This window comes from Squalius cephalus, assembly GCF_949319135.1.
Source record: "Squalius cephalus genome assembly, chromosome: 15".
Lineage (NCBI taxonomy): Eukaryota > Metazoa > Chordata > Actinopteri > Cypriniformes > Leuciscidae > Squalius > Squalius cephalus.
The window spans coordinates 10,592,447-10,614,388 of record NC_137136.1 but is presented as its reverse complement, the minus strand read 5'-3'; the positions used below and the strand labels follow the sequence as shown (position 1 = coordinate 10,614,388).

General features: G+C 35.6%; 2 protein-coding genes across 2 annotated transcripts; one reads left to right on the top strand and one right to left on the bottom strand.

Annotated features, from left to right (window-relative positions):
* Positions 1 to 49: 49 nt before the first annotated feature.
* Positions 50 to 6,715, bottom strand: gabpb2b (GA binding protein transcription factor subunit beta 2b). The gene is made up of 8 exons (XM_079895879.1): positions 6,534 to 6,715; positions 5,583 to 5,690; positions 5,308 to 5,475; positions 5,014 to 5,208; positions 4,715 to 4,868; positions 3,577 to 3,741; positions 3,373 to 3,491; positions 50 to 2,220 (listed from the first exon to the last, which is right to left on the bottom strand). Exons 2-8 carry the CDS (start codon positions 5,688 to 5,690, stop codon positions 1,867 to 1,869), a joined length of 1,263 nt encoding a protein of 420 aa, XP_079752005.1. The 5' UTR covers positions 6,534 to 6,715; the 3' UTR covers positions 50 to 1,866.
* Positions 6,024 to 21,666, top strand: cdc42se1 (CDC42 small effector 1). Its single transcript, XM_079895885.1, has 6 exons — positions 6,024 to 6,090; positions 8,157 to 8,318; positions 9,906 to 10,236; positions 15,950 to 16,054; positions 18,790 to 18,869; positions 18,957 to 21,666. The coding sequence occupies exons 3-5, from the start codon at positions 10,183 to 10,185 to the stop codon at positions 18,856 to 18,858; spliced, it is 228 nt and encodes a 75-aa protein (XP_079752011.1). The 5' UTR covers positions 6,024 to 6,090; positions 8,157 to 8,318; positions 9,906 to 10,182; the 3' UTR covers positions 18,859 to 18,869; positions 18,957 to 21,666.
* The last annotated feature ends 276 nt before the right edge of the window (positions 21,667 to 21,942 follow it).

Genomic DNA, 21,942 nt, shown 5'->3' with positions numbered 1-21,942 from the left:
GTAGTTTGAAATCAGGACTAGCGAAAGCGAGGAATTTCACTACGAAGGAAAATGTGAATAAATACGTTTTTTTTTAATAAGTGAAAGAATATTTTCTTCAATAAAAAAAAATTAGTAGAAGATATACCAAACCTCAGAAATATTTATTTTGACCAAAGATGATAAAATGCAGCTGCAAATGCACTAAAGACAGGCCCCAATAGTGTTTCATTACAAAAATAATATATATGTAAAAAATATACACACAAGAAATCTTAGGGAAAAACTGTTGATCTATGTTATATATCATGTGCTTGTGTCTGCTTTAAGTTAAAACTCTAAGCATTTGCTTCCATCAAACTGAAATACAATGAGTAATTCTGCCCATGAAACAAATTTTACAAGAAAATAAAAGTGTAAACAAACCTGAAACTAATTTCAGCAGATATTATCTAATGTCGACGTTCACATAAGATTGTTATTTTTTTACCTATAAAGCACTGCTGAAGACATTCTAAGTGCATAAAAAGCAAGAAAAATAAAAGGGAAAAACATGGTCTTGTCCAAATGAATCGCTCATTCAATAAATAGTATAATGTCCTTCAAAATCTTAATATTCATGGGTTTAGATGGAAGAAAACAAATATTTTCATATGTACAGAATAAAAATAAGTTGTGCACAATAATGGTTATGCAAGCCCTTAAAATTCAATTCGTGGAAGGTTAATCATCAGCTGTGTACCTAAAAAAAAAAAAAAGATAAGGCAAAACTTTTCTATGAGAAGGAAATCTATAAAGCATTTGAGGTCTAGTGCCATAGAAATTTCTTACGGCATTCATTCATTCACATTTTAAAACCTGACATACACAAACTGAACACAACTGATGATATAACTTCACGGAAAGACTGACAGTAAAAGCTGCTAACTGGGGAATTTTACAGGGAAAGACAAAATAGGCGCATGGACCACGCCATGGAATGCAAGCACAGACATGTTGCATACTTTTTAGAGCACAAAACTTTGAAATGCAAATCGTGATTTAGTGTCTAACAGAACAAAGGAAATTATGGAAGATAAAAAAAAAAAGTTAAACAACCATTGCTCATTACTGTACTCTGAATAGAGTAAGTTATCTCTATAAACAGCTAAAAGTGTTATAAAACATGAAAGAGTTTGCTCAAGTAAATACATAGCTACTTCGATTATCACGCCGACGGCATTAATACGACATGCCTCACACTGCAGGAGCAGGTCAATGTTACACAAAGCCATAACATAATAGAGGACTTATCTCTCAATAATGTTAGTATGGTTTATATATACTGTTAACCTTCACTCTCATGTCACTATTTCAGGAATGTTCTGTTCAAGTTAAGCTAAATCGACACAATTTGCAATTTATATGCACATTATTATTTTTTTTTTTTAAAGAAACAAAAAGTTTACTAGTTTATTTTAAGTGTATTCCTATAACCACGACCCGCATTTAAAAAATAAATAAAACTAGAGAAGGATGAGTCAAAATGGTGTGTATTGAACCCAGAACATTCCTTTAAGTACACTATTGTGCAAACTAATAGTACAGTATGCACTGGAGTTGCATATTAGGGCTTGATTGAAAAGCATCTTGCACCGCTGTATGTTAAAAGAACACGCCTGATCTTCCTATTCTGCCAATCTGAGCAGCCTAGCATCATTGTGGCCATCAAAATATAATTCACGCTACGTCTTTGTAGAGGTCTGTAGAGAAACTGAATGCTAAGAGTATAAAAAGGATAAAACAAAAGGTTATGATTTACAATAAATAAATACAACATGCCACTCCAGGTACACAGACTAGAAGAGTGTATGTAATTCCTGAGTGTTTGAGTCTTTGGGTTCACTGCTACGGCGTGCCCTCAGAAGTGGCTGTGATATCTGCCGCCTCTACTAACGTCACTGTTTCTCCTGCTGTTGAATCAAGGGGCTCCTCCTTAATGATGATGGCCCCTTCTGGCAACATGACAACTTCCTCTTCACCAACCACCTCCTCCTCTTCCTCTTCCTGGAGCACCACTTCCTCTTGGGGCTCTGTGCTGGTGCCATTGGTCTGGCCATTGGCAATGGCTTCTAGTTTAAGCCTGTACTGCTCAGCTTCCTGTTCCTTTCTTTGTAACTGCTGTCGGTACTCCTGGGCTTTTCTGTTTGCCTCTTTTAGTTGCTGTTCCAGTAGTTCCCTACTGTCCTTCTCATCGGATTCCTGCAGAAAACATCAAACAATTAAAGTCCCCATCAGGTTTGGGAATCATAAATCGATTCCAATTCTGGAATCGGATACTTGTTATAAAATAAAACTTTTGATTCCACTTATCGATTCCTGTGTGAGCATTTTAATATGATTTTAAACCATTCAAGCCAAAGATGATGCTAATTCAGAATGCGAATACTGAATTGAGTTCTCTTTTGCATCTTCTTGTGCTTGAACTGATCAAAATATCCTCGGAAACACAGTCAGTTATGTCTTAAGTGAAGAAACAGTTGAGAAAGAAAACACATGTGTAACAGTAAATTGGATCTGTGCATTCGGTCTTAAAGTGACAGCAGCCTAATAAACCTGCTGCCGTCTGTCACTCATTACTGTTAATCAATGAACAAAAGAAAATGAAAATCACTCACTAATCTAATATTTTATTTCTAAAAGAAAACTATGCAGTGTTATTTTACATTTAATTTAAATTGTTGAACTTTGTTCAGGTGTATTTATTTGTGCTATTGCTAATTTGCGTATTTGTTCTTATATTGTATTACTGACTGTTTACTTGTCTTTAATAATGTTTGAATTGTAGATCTGGCTGCTGATTTTTCTTCATGGTATTCAACCTCAACAGAATGTTTTGCAAATAGACAGAATAAAAATGTTCGATATATAAATGTTTGACCCCTCTTGGAATCGAAACGGAATCAATCAGAATCGGAATCGCTCAAGTTCAAAAGATACCCAACCCTAGCCCCATGAAATCAAAAATCTACATTTTTTCTTTTTTAATGGAATATTGCAATATTTATTATAAATGACTTATCCATGATAATTCCATTCATGCCCTTGTAATCTTTCATCAAAATAACTTCCCCTCCTCTTCTCTTATGACGTGTTTGCTGGTGCGAGGGCAGGACAACCTGTCACTCATATGACATCACAGCAACAGCAAACCAAAATGATCCAATCAATTCTCAATGGACAAAATCAAGTCCCGCCTTACATTTTTTTTCTTGTTCGGGAAGCAGTTTCACTCAGATATACGTCACAACAGTGAAGAAAAGATTACCACAACTTCCATTTCATGCCGATTTTAACCTTGATATAAGTTTTGCATTCCAAAAAATTTTTAATAAAATTCTTTACTGGTCGCACCTTATGCTTGACATCTGTGTGGTTTATGGTTGATTCGAATTTCCGCTTCCGTGTTGGAACTGGTTTGGTGTCCTCTGTTATGATTTCTTCTGAAATCTGGCCCGCTGGCACTGCAACCACTAATATATACAGGCATGTCAGAATATAAATACTGCATTAAAGTCCTAAAAGAACTATAAACTAATGCTGCAGCAATCTACTCACTTTGCTGCCCCTGCATTGTGACAAAGAATTTCTGTCCCAAGTTGCCAGACTGCAGGTTTCCCTGTTGGTCGGTTACTATGGTGATGACTCTCTGGCCATCTTCCCCTACAAGATGCTGGATGGCAGAATCCACGGAATCAGCACCAATCACACTCTCTGAAGCTCCTGCAGAAATATATAGAAGCAGTTTGTTTGCAAGGGAGAAATACACTATAACATTCTCTAGGTGCATACAGTTCAAATATAGGTTCAAACTTTAAAAGGTTAATTTAATACTGTTGTCTATGTTCCCAAATGTCAATATTAAAATGAACATTAAACAAGCACAAAATGCAATTGGCTTTAGTGAGTAAATAAAATGCCAGTTGGCTGGTAATTAAAACTGCAACAAAATCAGTCGTAGAACCCTGCTAAAGAAACATGTCACAACTAATGCATTTACCTCAAGGGAAAATTAATCATCATAAGGTTACAACGTTTTTAATATAGCTTACCAAGGTTTTATTTATTTGATTGAAACAACAGTAATATTGTGAACAGTGTTGAGGTGTAATTTTCCTGTAATTCAATTACTTCTGATGTAATTGCATTATACAGTATATAGACTATAGAACAATTCTATTAAAACAATATTGGATTTATCATCAAAATGTAATGTCTAATGTTAAAATGTATGTTTTTAATGTAACCTTCTCGCTTTAAATACTTTGGTCAGTTCAAAAGCAATTTATGCAATTTTATATTATTTTTAAAAGCACTTTCATGTCTATTCTTGTATTGTTCAACTGGTCGAGGTTGATATGGGATTTAGAAAGTAATTATTAATAAGTAATGCAATACTTTTTAGACACAGTGATTAGTACAGTAATCTAATTACACTGTTAAAGATGTAATTAGTAGCTAGTAATTAATTACTATTTTTATATTAACTTACCCAACACTGACTGATTTAAAAGAACACTTTTTGTATTTTAACATATTTAAAAATTTAATTTATTCCTTTGATGAATTCCTCATTATAATATGCTGATTTGGTGCATAAGAAACATTTCTTATTATTGTCAATGTTGAAAACAGTTGGGCTGCTTAATATTTTTCTGGAAACAGTGATTCTTTAATGAATAGAAAGTTCAAATACCAGTTTTAGCCTTAGAATTGGTGAGAACAATATCAGAGAGATTGACCACTCCAGAAGAGGATATGATGAACTGAGGAGGACTGGCGGTGGCGGGTGACGTGCTGCTTAGGATAGTCCTCTCTGGATTCATGTTCACTTGGTTCTGCATTCCCTCCTAGAATAACAAACAATAAAGTCAAGTTAAGATACTGCAGCTTGATTTCACCCAAGACCATTGTTAAATACACAGCAGCTGGTGACTTTTAGATCGTGCGTTAATATCTAATAGCACAACACATCATTAAAAAGCACATTTTCACCTGTAACAAGAGCATCAGCTCAGTGTTTCCTCGGTCCACTGCAATGTTAAAAGGCGTCTTGTCAAACTTGCTGAGGGCGTGAGTATCAGCGCTGTATTTGACCAACAGCTCCACGACTCCCCTGTGCCCATGTTCTGTAGCCCAGTGCAAGGCTGTCATTTTCAGCATGTCTTTGGCATTGATGTCTGCTCCACTCTGTCCCAGGTAAGTGCAAAATCAGATACAACAACAATAAAAATTCAGAATGTTAATATTCAAACAATCCAATACTATTCTGAGATCATCTGTTCTTACCTTGACCAATAATTCAACGATGCTCGAGTGGCCCTCAGCCGCAGCCATGTGGAGGGGGGTCCGATCGACTTTAGTGCGGGCATCTCTACTCACGCCGGCACGGAGAAGCACCTCAGCGGTGGAGTAGTGCCCATATTGTGCTGCTAAATGAAGCGGCGAGGTTCCCAGCTAAAACATATTCCCATTGTCATTACTGTTATAGTGAAATGCAGATTATAAATAGCAGACAATAGGTCTGCATTTGTAGTATCCTTTGAGCAGCAAATACAACTCACCCAGTCTGTAGTAAAAGGCGCTCCATTGGCCATAAGTGACCTCACTTCATCATCCTGTCCTTTCCGCGCTGCCTCCAACAAACGCTTTCCCAAATCCACAAGCGACATCTAATGATGCAAATATTGATACTGAAAAGTTGCTTTATATCTGGACAACCACCTGTTTACAGTCATGGGGTGTTTAACCAGATGTAGTGTTTCAAGAAAATGTCCAAAAGATGTTAATGAAACGGTTTTCCATATATATATATATATATACACAAACTGTGTGCTGCTGAATAACACTGTGGTTATATTAATAATAAGACTTTATTCCACAGGGATTTCCACAGTGCCAGGAAGCGGGTGTGTACATTAATGTAAGACATAATTCATCATCAATGACAGGACGGGAAATAGTCATCATTTTATAATATGGCAAGTTCCGGGGGAAGTTGATTTCATGCTGGACACTTTTGTTTACAATACCCGTGTGTGTCTCGATGGACATTTTCACACACTTTAAAAAGTCAGGTTAACCGTCAATTATATAGTGTTATTATTTACAACACAAAAAGTTTGATTTCTATCAAAACAAGTCCAACAATGACTATTGTTGTCATATTGGTTGTCTTCAACGTGATTTAATATAACGTTAGGCTACAGTCTATTTTCCGAGATATTAAACTAAGAAACTGTTTTTGTGCGCACGCTGATAATCTGACAAGTAAGTTAAAGAACAAATTACTGAAAGTGCACATTTATCCTCTTCAACAAGTTGAGTAAGTTAAGTTACGCTTAAAAGTTTTTAAGTTAGAAAATAGCTGTCCGTATCGACAGGAGATCGTCTGCAGTTACTATATCACCAAAACCATGTAAAATATGTCATTAAAATCTCTTTTAATGACAGTTCATCAAACTCCTGCAGGCAGTTTTTAGTAAACAGAATAAAGCAAAACTTCAGCTGCTCACCTCGCCGAAATGTTTCCCGAAGACTATTACTTTATTATAACACGTTAGACACGGTAAAAACCAGGCGTATGCTTCGGTTGTTTAATGCGATTTAGTGTTCTATCATACTTTTCGATACTTTTTGAAAACAAAAATAACATAGATTGACTATTTATCATCAAAGATGGCGCACGAACGGTACCGGAAGTAGAAATATTTGATTGGTTCTTCTGTGGTAGTGTTTTAAAAGTTGAGACGTCTGTAGCGCACCCTACTGCATAACTTGTAGATATTCGTTACACCAGTAGAAAAATGTATATAATCTATTCTCTGTTTTTGGAAGTGAAGAGGTTTATGGAAATTAATTTCCTCCAACTTGTTATTTTACGATTTAAATCTCTCTTTAGGATTGGACTGCTGAGATTGCTATGTTTTTCAAAGCACTAATTCGGGGTCATGTGCACGTTTGCATTGAAATAAATTGTGTATTAATCATAATGCATTGTCACATTATGAAAATTAATTTTTTTTGCCAATGTAGTATTGATGCTGTTCATATTTTTAATACATATTTTAAATATATGTTTCATTAAAAATACATTATGCTATTGTTTACTCTATACAATATGACACACTGCATTATGTTTAATACACAATTAATGCAAAAGTGCACACTGATTTACTGCTTTTAAATAGTGAGAATTGGCAAATTGGGGATTCTCAGCAGTTCTATCCTAAAGACTATGACAGATTTAATTTAAACGAATTTCACAAATTTCACAAGATAATTGACAAATCAAATGGAAAAAAATCTATAGATTAAAGAAAGACATGTTTATGTGTTTCTTAAATTGTATGTTTACATACATCAGATATATTGGTATATACAGGAATATACTTTTGTCCTCTGTAGTGGACATTATATTTTAATGAATTTCTCTGACAACTTACATGTCAGTTTTAAGTCTGGATGTCCTGTAAAGAGCACATTCAGGGCTTTTCAGAGATACCAAATGTTTGGAGGTTTCACCATTACAACAACTTCTTGGTCTTTAAACATAACTGACTTCAAATTTAGCACTCTTATGGAAATATGATAATATTTTGTAATTACCATTTAAATCTGACTAATTTTCTATTTATTTGGCATAAATCAACATCTCAGGAAAATGTTATGTGGTTTCTAATCAAAATATGTCTTTATGTTACAAAACAGGCCATTCATTTTATACATTTCTACTGTAGAGGACACCAGGACTTAAAGCATATTTATCAGCATGTGTACCCACATTTTGCACAAAGTAAAATGTATTTCAATTATATCTTTCATAAAATAGTTGAGAATCATTTTTATACAAAGTTTGGTTTAAAAAAAATCCTGAAACCTAAAAATTGATTGGTGAATGAAAGAACATTCACCTTTTTATATTTTAAACGAGTCCTAGTGTCCACTACACAGTGGTGTGGTAGTCCACTACACTAAACTTACACAGCATAACATATGAATAAAAAAAATATATATATATATATTTTTTTATGTTTCTTTTTTCTTTTTCATTTGTTTCTTATGCTCTAACAATGTAATGACATGAAGAAAAAAACTAAACTAAATTCAACAACTTTTGTCTTCTGGGTCTATATCAGTAGCCCATTGGTGGCGCTGATGGTCTCTGTTTTGAAGTATTTCCTCATATTAATGGGGGAAACTTCAACCACACCTCAGAGTCAGTGATCTGGGAAACACAGAGTCATTTCCACCCTCGGCTCTTCACACAAGAGGCGCTTCACTGGGACTCTCTTTTACATGTAAGGAAGTATGCATATTTCTTTATATTTTGTATCGTATGAGGAAAAATAACTTTTCCCAAGACTCTGTTGAACTTTTTTAATTCATTTGAGCCGCTACCGTGGCCCGGTGTCGAGCTGGATTGTTGTGCCAAACTTTCAGTAACAGTTCGGTTTGAATAAGAACAGCGCTGGTGTACTCGAGTAAGAAAGACGAGAAAGATAGTCAAATTAACTTTGGTCGGATTACTCTCTGACAACTTAATCATCGAGGTGCTGCGAGTTAAAACTTGTCGGGGAAAAAAAACTTTTCTAAACGTTTAGACACTGCGTTAGTGTTTTCCTTAACTTCCACCGGGCTGTTTGTTTTTTTCTGTTTGCGGCTGAGTGGTTTGTGACGTTTGTAAACCGTTGTTCCTCGTTTACTGAACTCATTCTAGGTGTGTTTAGTAGCTGTCTGTTTAACAGGTTTGTTACTCATTGTTACACCGATTTTTCCGTGTATTTCTCTTAGTTGTAACGGTTTTGCACTTTAAAGTGTCAGTGCACAAGAAAGCGGTTGTGTGTCTTTAAAAAAAAAATAGTGAACTGCCTTCCTAGACAGCATAAGGGCCCTATGATTGCTGTCTATGTAGACAGCACAGCTCTACGTTTGAGACAGTTACAAAGTTTGGATTTATACTATTGTTTGTTTATTAACTAATTCATTCATTTATTATAAACTACCATGGTATTACTGCCATGTTTTTTTTCCCCAACATCCACCATACCATGCTATTTTTTTTAATGAATTGGAGTACCATGAAATATTCAGTACAATTGTAGCAAAGTAGGCCTACCATGGTATTACTACATGATATGTTTGGAAATGTCATGATATTACTGCATGATGGGCGGCCATACTACTTCATTTTATTTTATGCAAATAGTAGGACCATTCAGATTTTTTAAAGGTTATTTGGAGTACTAACACTGCCCGGCCAAAAAAAAAGAAAAAAATGCTTATGAGTCTTTTATTGGTCATTATTGCATTGTGGTTAATCAGTGATTACTGATTATTATGTTTCTAGCATGTTAAATATGTTTGGCAACAGTTCTCCTAACCCTAATTGATGGAGAGAGTAGGCTAGCTTTTCATTTCTTAAACAACCATGTAGGAAGAAAGACATATCATGGCCACATTCCAGGATGACAAAGCCAAGATTCATCAGGCTCAAACTGTGAAAGAATGGTTGGGAAGGAGCATGAAGAATCATTTTCACACATGAATTGGCACCTGTGACTCCAGACCTTAAATTCATTGAAAGTCTTTGGGAATGTGCTGGAGTAGACTTTACATAGTGCTGGACTCTTGCATTGTCAATACAAGACTTGATGCACCTCTTGATTGAAATAACATCACAATATTTATTTCCGCCAAGAGGTGCATACATTTTTGGTCAAGATCTTGTATTTGTTTTACTGGTTTTGTACTGGTTTTATGTGCTTCATTTGTAATCTGTCTTTTTTTTATGTGGTATGCTAAATTTATGGTGTGCTTGTATGATGGATCATGTCTACTTCATTAAAATCGTTTCTTTTTTCTTTTTTTTTTCTTTCATTAAACAGATTTGTTTGCAACATCACTGCCTGGCAAAAACACCACAGTCCTACAGAATCAACTGGAAATTAGGGGCCCAGAATAACTGAGGGAATTAAGGGGTCTTATATATACTTAAAGCACAGACATCAACAAGGATTCTGTCGGTGATCAGGACAGAGGTTTTTGGACGTGCCACGGCTTATATCGCTGAGTTTTGAGGATTAGATTCTCTCTCCATCTCGTCTCTAAACGGCCTGCAGGGTGGCGAGAGAGAGGGGGGAAACCAACCGGTGCGCGCCGGAGATGAGTGCGTTCTGGCATAAGATCGGCTGCTGCGTGGTAGCCAAACCTCCTCCGGTAAGTGCCTCATTTGTAGAGATTTATAGTTTCTTCCCAGACTTTCATCATAAACCATTCTAATACAATAAAACCTAGTTTTCAAGAATCTGCATGAGTCACAGGTATTGATACCAGGCTCCTCTTGAGATCAACATCTGGACTAATTTCGTCAATTTGGCCTTCCCCGTGGCTCATGCAATTTTTGTGTTCGCTAATCACGCGAAGAATGACTCACGCTGGTCTAGGACAGAAAAGAAACCTTTCAGCTGATGTGAATGTGACCCAGATAGTCTCAGGAGTTTGTCAGGAGTGCAAATGTGTTTTGGAGAGTGAAGCCAGACGTGAAACCTAGATGGACAAAGAATGCTCTGTCATTGGACGGGTGGATGTGTAGAGGTAGCGTCATGGATCCGAACCACTTCGCATGTGAAGGAAGTCTGATAAATGTGCCCATAGATGCATATTTATTATTAGGATTTATGACCAAGAGTTTGTGGTCAGTAAGAGTTTTTAAAGAAATAATACTTTTATTTAGCAATTATGTATTAATTGACTTTAAAGACATTTACAAATGTTTCTGTTTTAAAGGGGACATATCATGCCAAATGCACTTTTTTAGCCCTTAAATGCATTTTGTTGTATATTTGGAGTGTTTAGAAGTACAGAAAATATGAAATTATTCTCTTCAGGTGCTTCGTTGATATCTTTATATTCTGTTTTGGTCATATTTTTCAACCTGTTCCGATTTTTCTGTTATATTTGACGTTTTTTTAACTATTACGTCACAGTATTTGCAGCGGAACTGCCAAATAAGGACATTGACTTCCAGCCCAACACTTCGAGCAATCCGCCATTTTTATTTCTCGCTGCAATTTTGTAGTCCAAGCTAAAGGATGCAGAAGTTACGAGAGGGTAAGTTAAAATGTTCGGTTGTTGGATGTAGTAACCCACACGCTTCATTACACCGTCTAATGTAGATGAACTGCCGCGCTTGTGACAGGGCGGATGTTTAACTGAAAGAACGAGTAGAGAGAGAGACCCGGTCGCGCGCGCGCACTCTCTCTCTTCAGAGCCAGGCGAAAGTGTAAACAAGACACCGTCTCCAAACTAGACGCTGTCTTGCTCTCTCTCCCTCGCACATATTAATCAAAATAAATCGACACGGTGGTAAAAGGTCGGAAGACCAAAGTTTCATGTGTAAATACAGTACACACCATTGCGATACATCCATATGAAGACGTTGTTCTACAGGTTCGTCGTCTTCATTTTCATCTCGCTCCTGCTCCGACTCTGGCTCGAACATGTAAGGCTGGCTGGACAAGTCTTCTGTTGTTGACATTTTGTTAATAACGTGTGAATAAAAAGTTTCTGTGCCGCTAGATAATCGTATCTCTGCTATCAAACTACAAAAATGGCCGAACGGGGTGGAGTTGAACCGAGTGTCACCTCTACAACCTGGAGAGGGGGCGGGGTATGACGTGTCTCAATTGTATTTAAAGAGACCGCACCAAAACGAGTTGCTCTCAGACGCACATCAGAAAAGGGGTAGAAAAGGGGCCTGTGGAGCTATAATAATGAGGAATTCAGACCCAAGCATTGCAGTTCCGCTTTATATAGACTACAAATGTATGATTTATATGTAAAAAGGAACAATTTAAAAGCATGATATGTCTCCTTTAAATAAATGCTGTTCTTTTGAACTTTTTGTTCATTAAAAATTTAAAAGAAAAATGTATCGCAGGTTTCCACAAAAATATTAAACAACACAACTGGTTTCAAAATGTATTAAGAAATGTTCTCTTGAGAAGCGAATCAGCATATTAGAATGATTTCTAAAGGATCATGTGACTCTGAAGACTGGAGTAATGATGCTGAAAATTCAGCTTTGCCATAACATAAATTATATATATTTTTTAAATATATTCAAGTACAAAACAGCTATTTTAAATTGTAGTAATATTTCACAACATTCCTTTTTTTAACTCTGTTTTTCTGTTTGATTAAATAAATGCTGCTTAAAAGACTTACTTAAAAATCTTTTAAAAAATCTTGAACGGTAGTGTATGATGCATCCAATGTATTTTTTTGTTAAATTCGTCATGTGTTCTTGTTAAGTTCACCCAAAAATGAAACTTGTTGTCATTCTCTCACCCTAAGTTTAACATAATGTTGATGCTGCTATATTTCACACAGTGACCACCATCTGTCATTCCAAAATGAACAAAAAGCATCATAAAAGTATTGCATGCTATATTCCAAGTCTTCTAAAGCCATATAGTTTGATGTTACTTTTTATCTAAAAATTTTATTTTCCACTTTAGCTCTAAAATCTCATTCGTGCTTGTGCATGTTCAAATATGGTGCCTCAAAAGATGTGTTGTACCAGGTGTGATCTCAAACGTTATTATATTATTGCTGTGAACAATGACTGTATTATCAGTCTGTTCCTCACACAAAATAATCATATGGCTTTAAAAGACTTTGAAAATAGAGCATGAGTTATACAATATGGAGCTCTTTTATGGCGCTTTTATGAGCCTGTTGGCACGTGACAGTCCCTGGCTGTCTACTTTCATTTCATTGGAAAAAGAGAAAGTTTGGACATTCTGCTAAACTTCTTTTGTGTTGCTTGAACAAAACAAAGTAAAGAGTTTGGGAAAAGTGAGTAAATGATGACAGAAATTACATTTTTGGCTGGACTATCCCTTTAACATTCCTGGAAGTAAAAGAATCATGTTTTTATTTCTAGAATAGCTATGCATTTGACAAATTATCTGGCTCCATTCAATCTTTGTTAGTCAGTTTGTTTTATCTGGATTGGGGTTCTGAGCCAATGATGAGTGACCCAGGTTTACCATGGTCTCCTGTAACAATGACAGGGGGTTCTGAAGGGAAGCTGGCTCCTCCGAGCTGGGAGTGCTCATTCTTTTCCTCCCTCCTTCCTCTTTTTATTTTTAGGTTCTTGTTTGTTCTATTGTTGGGTGGGGGGGTGGGGTTGGACATCAGTGGGCATCTGTAATACAGACCAATTCTACTTCCCAGTGCAAGAGCAATTTTCTTAAACTGATTTGGATAAAATGATTACTTTAAATGTCTCCTTGCATCAGATAAGGACATGTGCTATGGGCCATTGGCTATATACAGATTATGAATGTAAACACCTTTGAAGGATTCTGGAGTTAGACAAGAGTTTTGCATTTATGGAGTTATAACTTTAGGCTGTTTTCACACTGGATGGTTCGTTCTTTCTTAATAATACTAATAATTGTATTCTTTCTGATTAAATAATAATTAACAGCAATATGCCTAGTCTAATTAGCACTTTGAGGTAAAAAAAAATTTAATAAAAGGGATATAGTTCAAAAATAACAATAATAATGCATTTGTTATTGTTATTTATTATGGTAATTGTTGTACATAAACTAAAAGGAAATATCTATAACCATGTTTTATTCATAAGTGCCTTCAAGTGCTCATTGAATTTGTCATGTTGACTAATTATTTTAAAGGGGTCATGACATGGATTTTTTATTTTTTATTTTAATGTTGCACAAAAGCAAACAAACAAATATGTGGAAAAAGGATTATTTTTAACCCTCATTCTGACACCGTCTGAAATGATATGTTTTTAAGGGGCGACGATTTGTCAGTAAACTGCCACTGTTATGATTGGCTAACATCATTGCATAGGAAACAGTCTCAACATCCACTCCATTTGCTAATGCAAGTAAATGTAAGTGAAGTCAATAGTGAGGCGTAAGTGTTTTGAAAACGTCCATAAAAAAGCCTTATGAAATAATTTACTTCCGGATTGCAATGCAGCTGCTGTCAGATCCAATACATTTGGCTTCTTCATCTTTCAACTAGAGTTCATTTTGTCAGCTATTTTTTTATTATTTAGTCTTAGTCCTGTGTCAAATGTACTTTTTAGTTTTTTAGAGACTAGTACAGCATTCTGTAATATTATATTAAGAGATTTTGGTAAAGTTTTTTTATCTACATTTTAGTCTGGTCTTCTTTCGTCAACGATATTGCATGTTGCACCTTATTGTCATCTCATCATCTTCTCGTCATGGGAAAAAAGCTTGTCGACAAACATTTTTCATTAACAAAATTAACTCCACTTTCAACAAAAGTTTATTTGCGAGCTCTCCGTTACACTCCCCAGTTTACAAAACAAAATGCTCTGAACAAACATATAATTATCTGATGTGATCTGGGACATCATTAATATAAACCATCCATTTGTTCCTGATGCTGGGATCCTTAAGTCTGTACAGAGCAGCAACAGCAAACAGCAAATGAGCTGTTTAAACGCTCTTCACTCTTTCATTTGTCCTGTTGTCGACAGACTCAAGTGTGTGAATATGTCCGAAACTGAACGTGCATCTGTGTACTATATCCATTGTAGACAGCGTCAGTGATTATAATGGATTCTATTTGATTTTGATGCGACGCAAAGCTCACTTCAAATGTAGCCAAATGTCAGCCATTAAGCAACTCAGTGCCAGTGGGCGGAGCATATGATGCGACTATAACTATTCGTCGAAGTCTGGAGGCAGTCAATTGCAAATGTATTTGATCAGGTTTTGTCACAGATCCTGCAGTATCATTACGAGTCGTTTTTGGAGCCTGATTAAATAAATGCTTTGTTTATAATGAGGAGGACGTTTTAAGCTATGGAACTTGCAGGATGTATAATGTACAAAGATCTCTAATATGTCAGAAGATCAAGGCAATTTTGAGTTATCATGTCATGACCCTTTCTTTAATTACTATTTAGAAATAAATATTTATATTATAAAATAATAATAATAATAATTATGATTTTAATCATCATACATTAAATATAAATATTTATAGCCCTATTTTTGTCTAAATTGTACTTCAAAGTATTTATTACATTTGTCATAGTGATGATTGTTTAATTATAATATTACTGTTATTTAGAAAGTAATATTTATGTAATGATAAAAATAATGGTAATGCATTATTTATTATTATTATTATTATTATTATAAACATGCATTGCAAATGTATAAATATGTAATCAAAAGCGACTCACTTCTGTGAGTTAGGATGGTTCATACCAATTGTGAATTGTACCAGAGTTTACATGAACCATACACAGACCACCTTTTCAAACAGACTCTGGTGCGGCTTACTTGTACACTTTTACATCAGTCAAATGAATTGAACACTGACATCAAATGATCTCTGGTCTGTTTCAAAACTATAGTGTGAGTTTTCAGATGAGTCTAGAAAATATATTTGATGCTTGACAATATAAATCCAGTGTCATAAACGCACTTTCTTCACTGTGGGCAGACGAGTAATGGCATGTATGCCAACACCCCTACTCATGGCACATGATCTCATCAAATAATTATTCCAGTTGTTGATACAAGGTTTTGTTTTTAGGTTTACTTATATAATCTCTCTGTAACTTTACCACATAGGCGAGATCTGGGAAACAAAGAAAAGAGAAACTGTTGAGTAAACGGTATAACATTTGGGGATTTTTAGGATCTTCAGGATGTATCCAGGAATAGATTCCATAGGGAAAATTTAGTGTAATATCATCCAGGCACTGGTGTGGTCACATGACGGGCTTCATTGAGATCACTCACTACACTTATATTTTGAACACCTGTGGCTTAAGTTGTCTGCCAATCATGTGCTTTGTATCTTTATGCTGGACTTTCTTTAATATAAGCCTTTATGTTCACAGAAGAAGAAACGGAGGAGAATTGACCGTAGCATGATCGGAGAGCCCACAAATTTCGTTCATCTGACACACATAGGCTCTGGTGAAATGGCAGATGGCATGCAGCCGGTAAGACATTTTATTGTGTTGGGACTTGGTACAGTGGTTTATGACATGGCTATAATAAATGTACAATGACAGAATGAATGCTTCTGCATGGATTCTTTACTAAACCTCTGGGTCATACCGGGATGTCAGAGGCAAATGGGGTTGCTGGAGATTTTTGTACAAATACACCTGACACCCACTGTCAAACCTTTTGAAAATCCCTGTGGTTTTTCTTTTGCCCTCTTTCCCTTTCGTTTTTGCCCGCACACCCGCTGGACCTGGCAGTTGTCTGAGCATGTCATCATGTTTAACTCCTTGACATGGATGTTGGACGTTTCCCAATAAAGTGGTCCTCCTGTGCTGCCAAGACTTTCAGTTTTTCTTTAATAATACATTTTAAAAAACTAAACAAAAATTATGATTATTATTATTATTAGTGGTAGTTTTTATTATCATTATTATCATCAATTATTATTATTATTATTATTATTATTATTATTATGTAAAGACATCATAAATATTAAGACGTCTAAAATGCATGGGAGCAATTTATTTTATGTTTGTAAAAAAAGTGACAAAAATATTTTTATTATAATGCAAAGACATCATAAATGTTACTTTAAATGTAATGCGATTAGAAGCACTACTCTTTCTGTTTAGTTTTTTTAGGTTGTCCATTATTATTAGTTTATTTTTTTAAATGTAAAATTATTAGTTTATTTTTTTAAATGTAAAGGCATCTTAAATTTAATGAGCTAGGGGATAATATGTTTGTATTTAGTTTAAGTTTGTAAATATAAATAAATAAAATGATTATTCTGTCTAATAAATCTAATTCACAAAGCATGTGTGGTTGAAAAAAGTAGACATGGTGCACGTGTAAGATGTGAACCTGAAGTGGGACTCGTGTGAGATCTTAGCTTGTGTTCGGTGGGCTGTTGTGTTGTCAAATAAGAAAGTGATGAGTTACCTAATCCTGCAGTTCACAGAGGGACTGAATGTGAATACCTGGGCAGAATCAAGCAGACTGCAACTTGCTCAGAGGAATGTTGGCGGGCGGCCCGTCAGAGCCAGAAAAGAGCTCTTTAAACGAGGAAATGTTCGTCAAGGTCTTTGCAGTGGTCATTGATTGATTTTTAAGTGGTGATCTTTAGCTTCATGTGTAGTTTACTCCACACCTCTTAAGAAATGAGCAGTATATTCAATGGCGGCTTTAATAGTTTTATCAAAGCAAAGACTGGACCTGTTAACAATACTGTGCTGATAGCTGAATCTTTCAGTGATAAGCAGTATTAGTTGATATCAGCCTTTCATAGTCCATGTGATGCGCCGAGTGTTGAACAGGTGATTGACTCGCTGGGTTTTCCCTTGTGTCTCTGTTCTTTTGTGTTGTGCTGGGAACTTGTGTATAGAATGACCCAGTGAAATGGACTTCCTCCTCGTTCTGCTGTAAGATTCAGTGTTCCTGAGACACATGATGTAACAATGGGTGTGACGCTGTGAAGAGCTCTGTGTGAAACAGGCTTGTTGTTGCATGAAGGATGTAGGTTTCTTTTTTTTCAGCTCCGCCTTTAAAAGTGTGAACTTCTTTTAGTTTATGCAGCATTTATTATGCAACAGTATGCCATATAAACAAAAGCTTCATTTAAAAAGACGGCACAGGGTCATTAGAATAATAATAATAATCATCTTTGTTATTAAATATAATTTTTTCAGATATTAGTGTTTAATGTAGCTGTTTGTGAATGTAAAAAGTCTGCAAAGTTTTAAAGATCAAAGTGTATGACAAATAGTTATTGTCTCCTAAAAGAAAGAATCGCTTCTGAACTGCTGATGCTGAAACAAGTCGTCAACTTTCTCTTACATACCTACGTAACAAATTTGCATAAAGCCAGCCAATGGTCTTCATTGGGTCCTCGCAAACAACGTCTGCTTTAACAGACTCAATATGTAGTTGTTGCTGAAGCATAGAAGAGTTTGGTTTGTGAAGGATGAAGAGTTGCACTGGAATTGATACAGAGAAACCGAGCACTGAGGAAGCCTCTGGAGCTGAAATTCAGATATGGGCGCTTTGGGCGTTTCTTTTTTTTGGCATCGGATGCATATTGTATCAGAAAAGTGGTACAATAAAAAATTAGGAACCTTTAAAACAGCATAATATGGCACTTTAATGTTTGGATCCTTTGGAAGGACTCTTTTATTTGACACAGAAGAAGGTTTTGCATTCTGAAAGTTACTGTATTTTCCTAGTACATCAGACTCTCTTACCTCAAAACATCAGAGTGTTAAAAATATTCAGTTGAACTGTCATTTTTATGATACTGCTAGAAAACGCTTTTATTCAGAAACATGTTTACATGGAATATTTCCGAATGTTTCACCAGAATGTATTTTAGATTTTCCTTCTTTAGTCAAGTTGAAATGTTTTATGTTTTAATATGTAAAATTTTATGGATTGTGATATTGACTTTTTGTTTGCCATGTATATTGCCTCAGTGCTAACATGGCATTATTATTTTCCTTTATTTAACCAGGAGAATCACATTGAGATATTCTTGCGTTAAAAAATAAACCTCAAAACATCATGAGGAATCAAATGGTGCTTTATGACTACTTTAAGACTTTCAATGAAAAATTACTTTACTACTAAAAGAATAGTTGTGTTTGTTAAAGTGAACTTCTGTTTGTGGACTTTTCGTTAATAATTATGCATGTTTTCCATGCCGATAACCTGATTGTGTCACTTCCTCTTGCAGTCTGGCCCGATGCAGCAACAGATGAGATCCAAAGTGCCTCACGCTAATGGACGAAACAGCTTGTTATAGCCTTTTGACCTGTGAGTATGAACACGCACACCTTCCTCTTCCTCTCCATACTCTCGCGTTCACTCAATTTTAACCATGGACCCTAATCTGTTCCCCAGGTTTTTTTGTTTTTTTTTGGTTTTACCCCAAGCTCCTTAAAGTGTCCTCAGCAGAACCTGTCCAGCTAGCTGCACTGAACCAATAAAGAGGAGATACAGAGCGGATTTTGATCACAGAAACAACAACCTCCGATTGCTGCAGCTACAAACATGGACGCCACCTCTGCAGGTTTTTTATGTTTTGGATCCTCTGGAATGTTTCACAGGAGACATTTGTTATTAAATTTGGACCGGATTGAATGAGAGCGCCTGACAAAGAGTGTGAATGTGTGACGTGTGCATTTGAGACACTGGCTGTGCTTGCAGTGGAAGAGGAAAGGCTCTTATCACTTTGACACAGGAGACTATTTGACTGCCTTCCCAAAGTTATAACTGGCATGTTTGTCATAGTCTGTCATTGATAAGAATGTGCGCAAATGTGTGTTTGCTTTTGTTTTGTAATGGGAATATATGTGCACCTATACCTTTACAGTGTCTCCAGCTGCTTGTCATTAACAGATGCACAAATTGTTGCTGATTAGTGTATGATAAAAAAAAAGCCCTTCTGGTATGTGTATAGTAGATGGATATATAATGAAAATAAGGATTTTTTCCTGCAAGTCTGGTATTGCATTTACAAAGGCCAATATGACTGGGTTGTTCCAACCTAACCTTTCTTTTTTGCTGTGGAATTTTTTGTGATTAATCTTCATGCACGACAACATCAACACCTAATGACATCATGACTGTTGAGAAAAAAGGCCTGTATGACCTATATTTCCAAGTTTTCTGAAGTTATACATTTGCTTCATGAGATGAACGGACCAAATTTATGTCATTATTCGCTGATAATAGTCACCCAAATAGATAGTTCACCCCATAATTTACTCACCCTCAAGTTGCACCAAACCTGAATGAGTTTCTTTTTGTTGAACACAAAATATATTAAAAAAAAATATAGGTAACCAAACAGTTGATGGACCCCATTGACTTTTTTCCCCCACATACTATGGAAGTCAATGGTGTCCATCAACTGTTTGGTTACCTATATTCTTCAAAATATCTTCTTTTGTCATGCAGGTTTGGAGCAATTTAAGGGTGAGTACATTTTTGGGTAAACTATCCCTTTAACCTGATAATTACTGTTTTCAGAAGTATTGAGTCAATAATTTGGGATCATATGGCTTCAGATGACTTGGAATATAAAGTGAGTATTACATTGGGTTTGTGCACCATGTTTGTTTTTGGAGGGAAAAACCATGAAAATTCTTAAATTCACCACTGTAAAAAAAAAAAAGCAGCAGCATTTGAGTTTGGAACGATGGGAGTGCGAGTAAATAATTTTTTTTTTAGGTGAATTATTCCTTTGATCCCTATGTATTAGTAAAAGGCTATTACCTGATTATCTGAGTTGAGACTTTGAATGGCAGATACGTTCATGCTTCCTGCCAATAGAGAGCCACTGCCCTTTGTTATTTAAACATCACATGTAGTCTCACTTTCACACATGAAGCTCCACCTCGCACAAGCTTGAACACACCCTCTCTGTTTCCAGTCCTCACATGGCACCATGAATAAATCACTGATTTACACACACACACACACTTTGAATACTTTACTCTCGACTTTGTTTTGAATACCGCTCAGTGTAGCACGATGTTGGGCTGAAATGTTAAACAATTTGTAATTGTGATGTTGTATTTTAAATGCATTGCTTTGCAAGATCCCAGACTGTAATTTACTTTTAGTGTTTGCTTGCAATTTGTTTGGAAATGCCATAGTAAAAACTGTGCGTAGCGAAAGCTTTCAGAATGTGCATGCTGCTTTAGAAATCCGATGTTTTGCTGTGATTTTAGTGTGGAGATGTCCGGTGGCGCTCTAGAAATGCATTTCATTCTTAGAAAGTGTAGAGAAACATGCAGAGTTTTGCATCTCAGCCAAAGACCTCAACAGCTCCCTTAACTTAATTATGCATGTTGCTTGCAGGCCTTTTTGCTTTTTGGTTTTGTTTGTATCGTGTGACTGTTTGAAAGCCATGATGTTTGTGCAAAGCACTCATTATGCCTTTATTGTCCCTTGATACTTTTCCTTTTGTTGTTCCTTCCTCTTTTATTTTATTTTTTATAAATATCTTTTAGTTTATTAGTCCAGCTGATTGATTGTGATCAAGTGGGAGCAGAAATAGTGTTCTGTTTATATGGTATGGTGTCAATGCATCCTTTTGTTGTGCTTTGATATGTAACAATACAGTTGTACAAAGAGCATTCTGTTGGGGTTTTTTTTTTTAGACGCATAATAATAATAATCCCACTGTCTAAAGGGTATTTTAAAAATGCTCTTTGGATAGCTTGAGAGAAGTGGATTAACTGATTTTTATTTTTTACTTCTGTAAATAATTGAATCATTTTACTTTGATCTTTGCTTTCTGTCTGCTTGACTTTAATAGAAAAATCCAATTTTACATTAAGTGTCACTTTTGTTCATTTGCAGCTATACTCTGCTCAGATACTTTATCACAAGTTGTATTTGTTCTATTAAACCGTACACTTTAAAGATGGCTGCAAAAAGGTACACATGCTCGCTTGCAGTTAAACTCTCATAACTAATGCAATAAAAATGGATTCTAACAGGATTTTCTTAATACTACACCGGGTTGTTCCTTGACATTGGTGTTTTCAGCCTTAAATTTATGGGCGAAGAAATCAAAGCTGTGTTTTAACATCTACTGTAACTTTCATTAGTAAAGCAGCCTGTGTGAAAGATTGCGCAAAACGCCTACAAAAATCAAACAATGGACCTTTGGCACAAAGTACAGACCACATTGCATGTTAATTTCCTTTTCTAACAATGGCTTGAAAAACTGTAAAATAGGCTGTCATGGACTGATTGGTACGTTTTATTGATGAGATATTTCCCTTGGTAAACATGCCTCATTCAATGCATTGTTCCATTTTCACCATTATATTGAATTGATGGTATACAAAATTGAAATGGATACCACAGATTC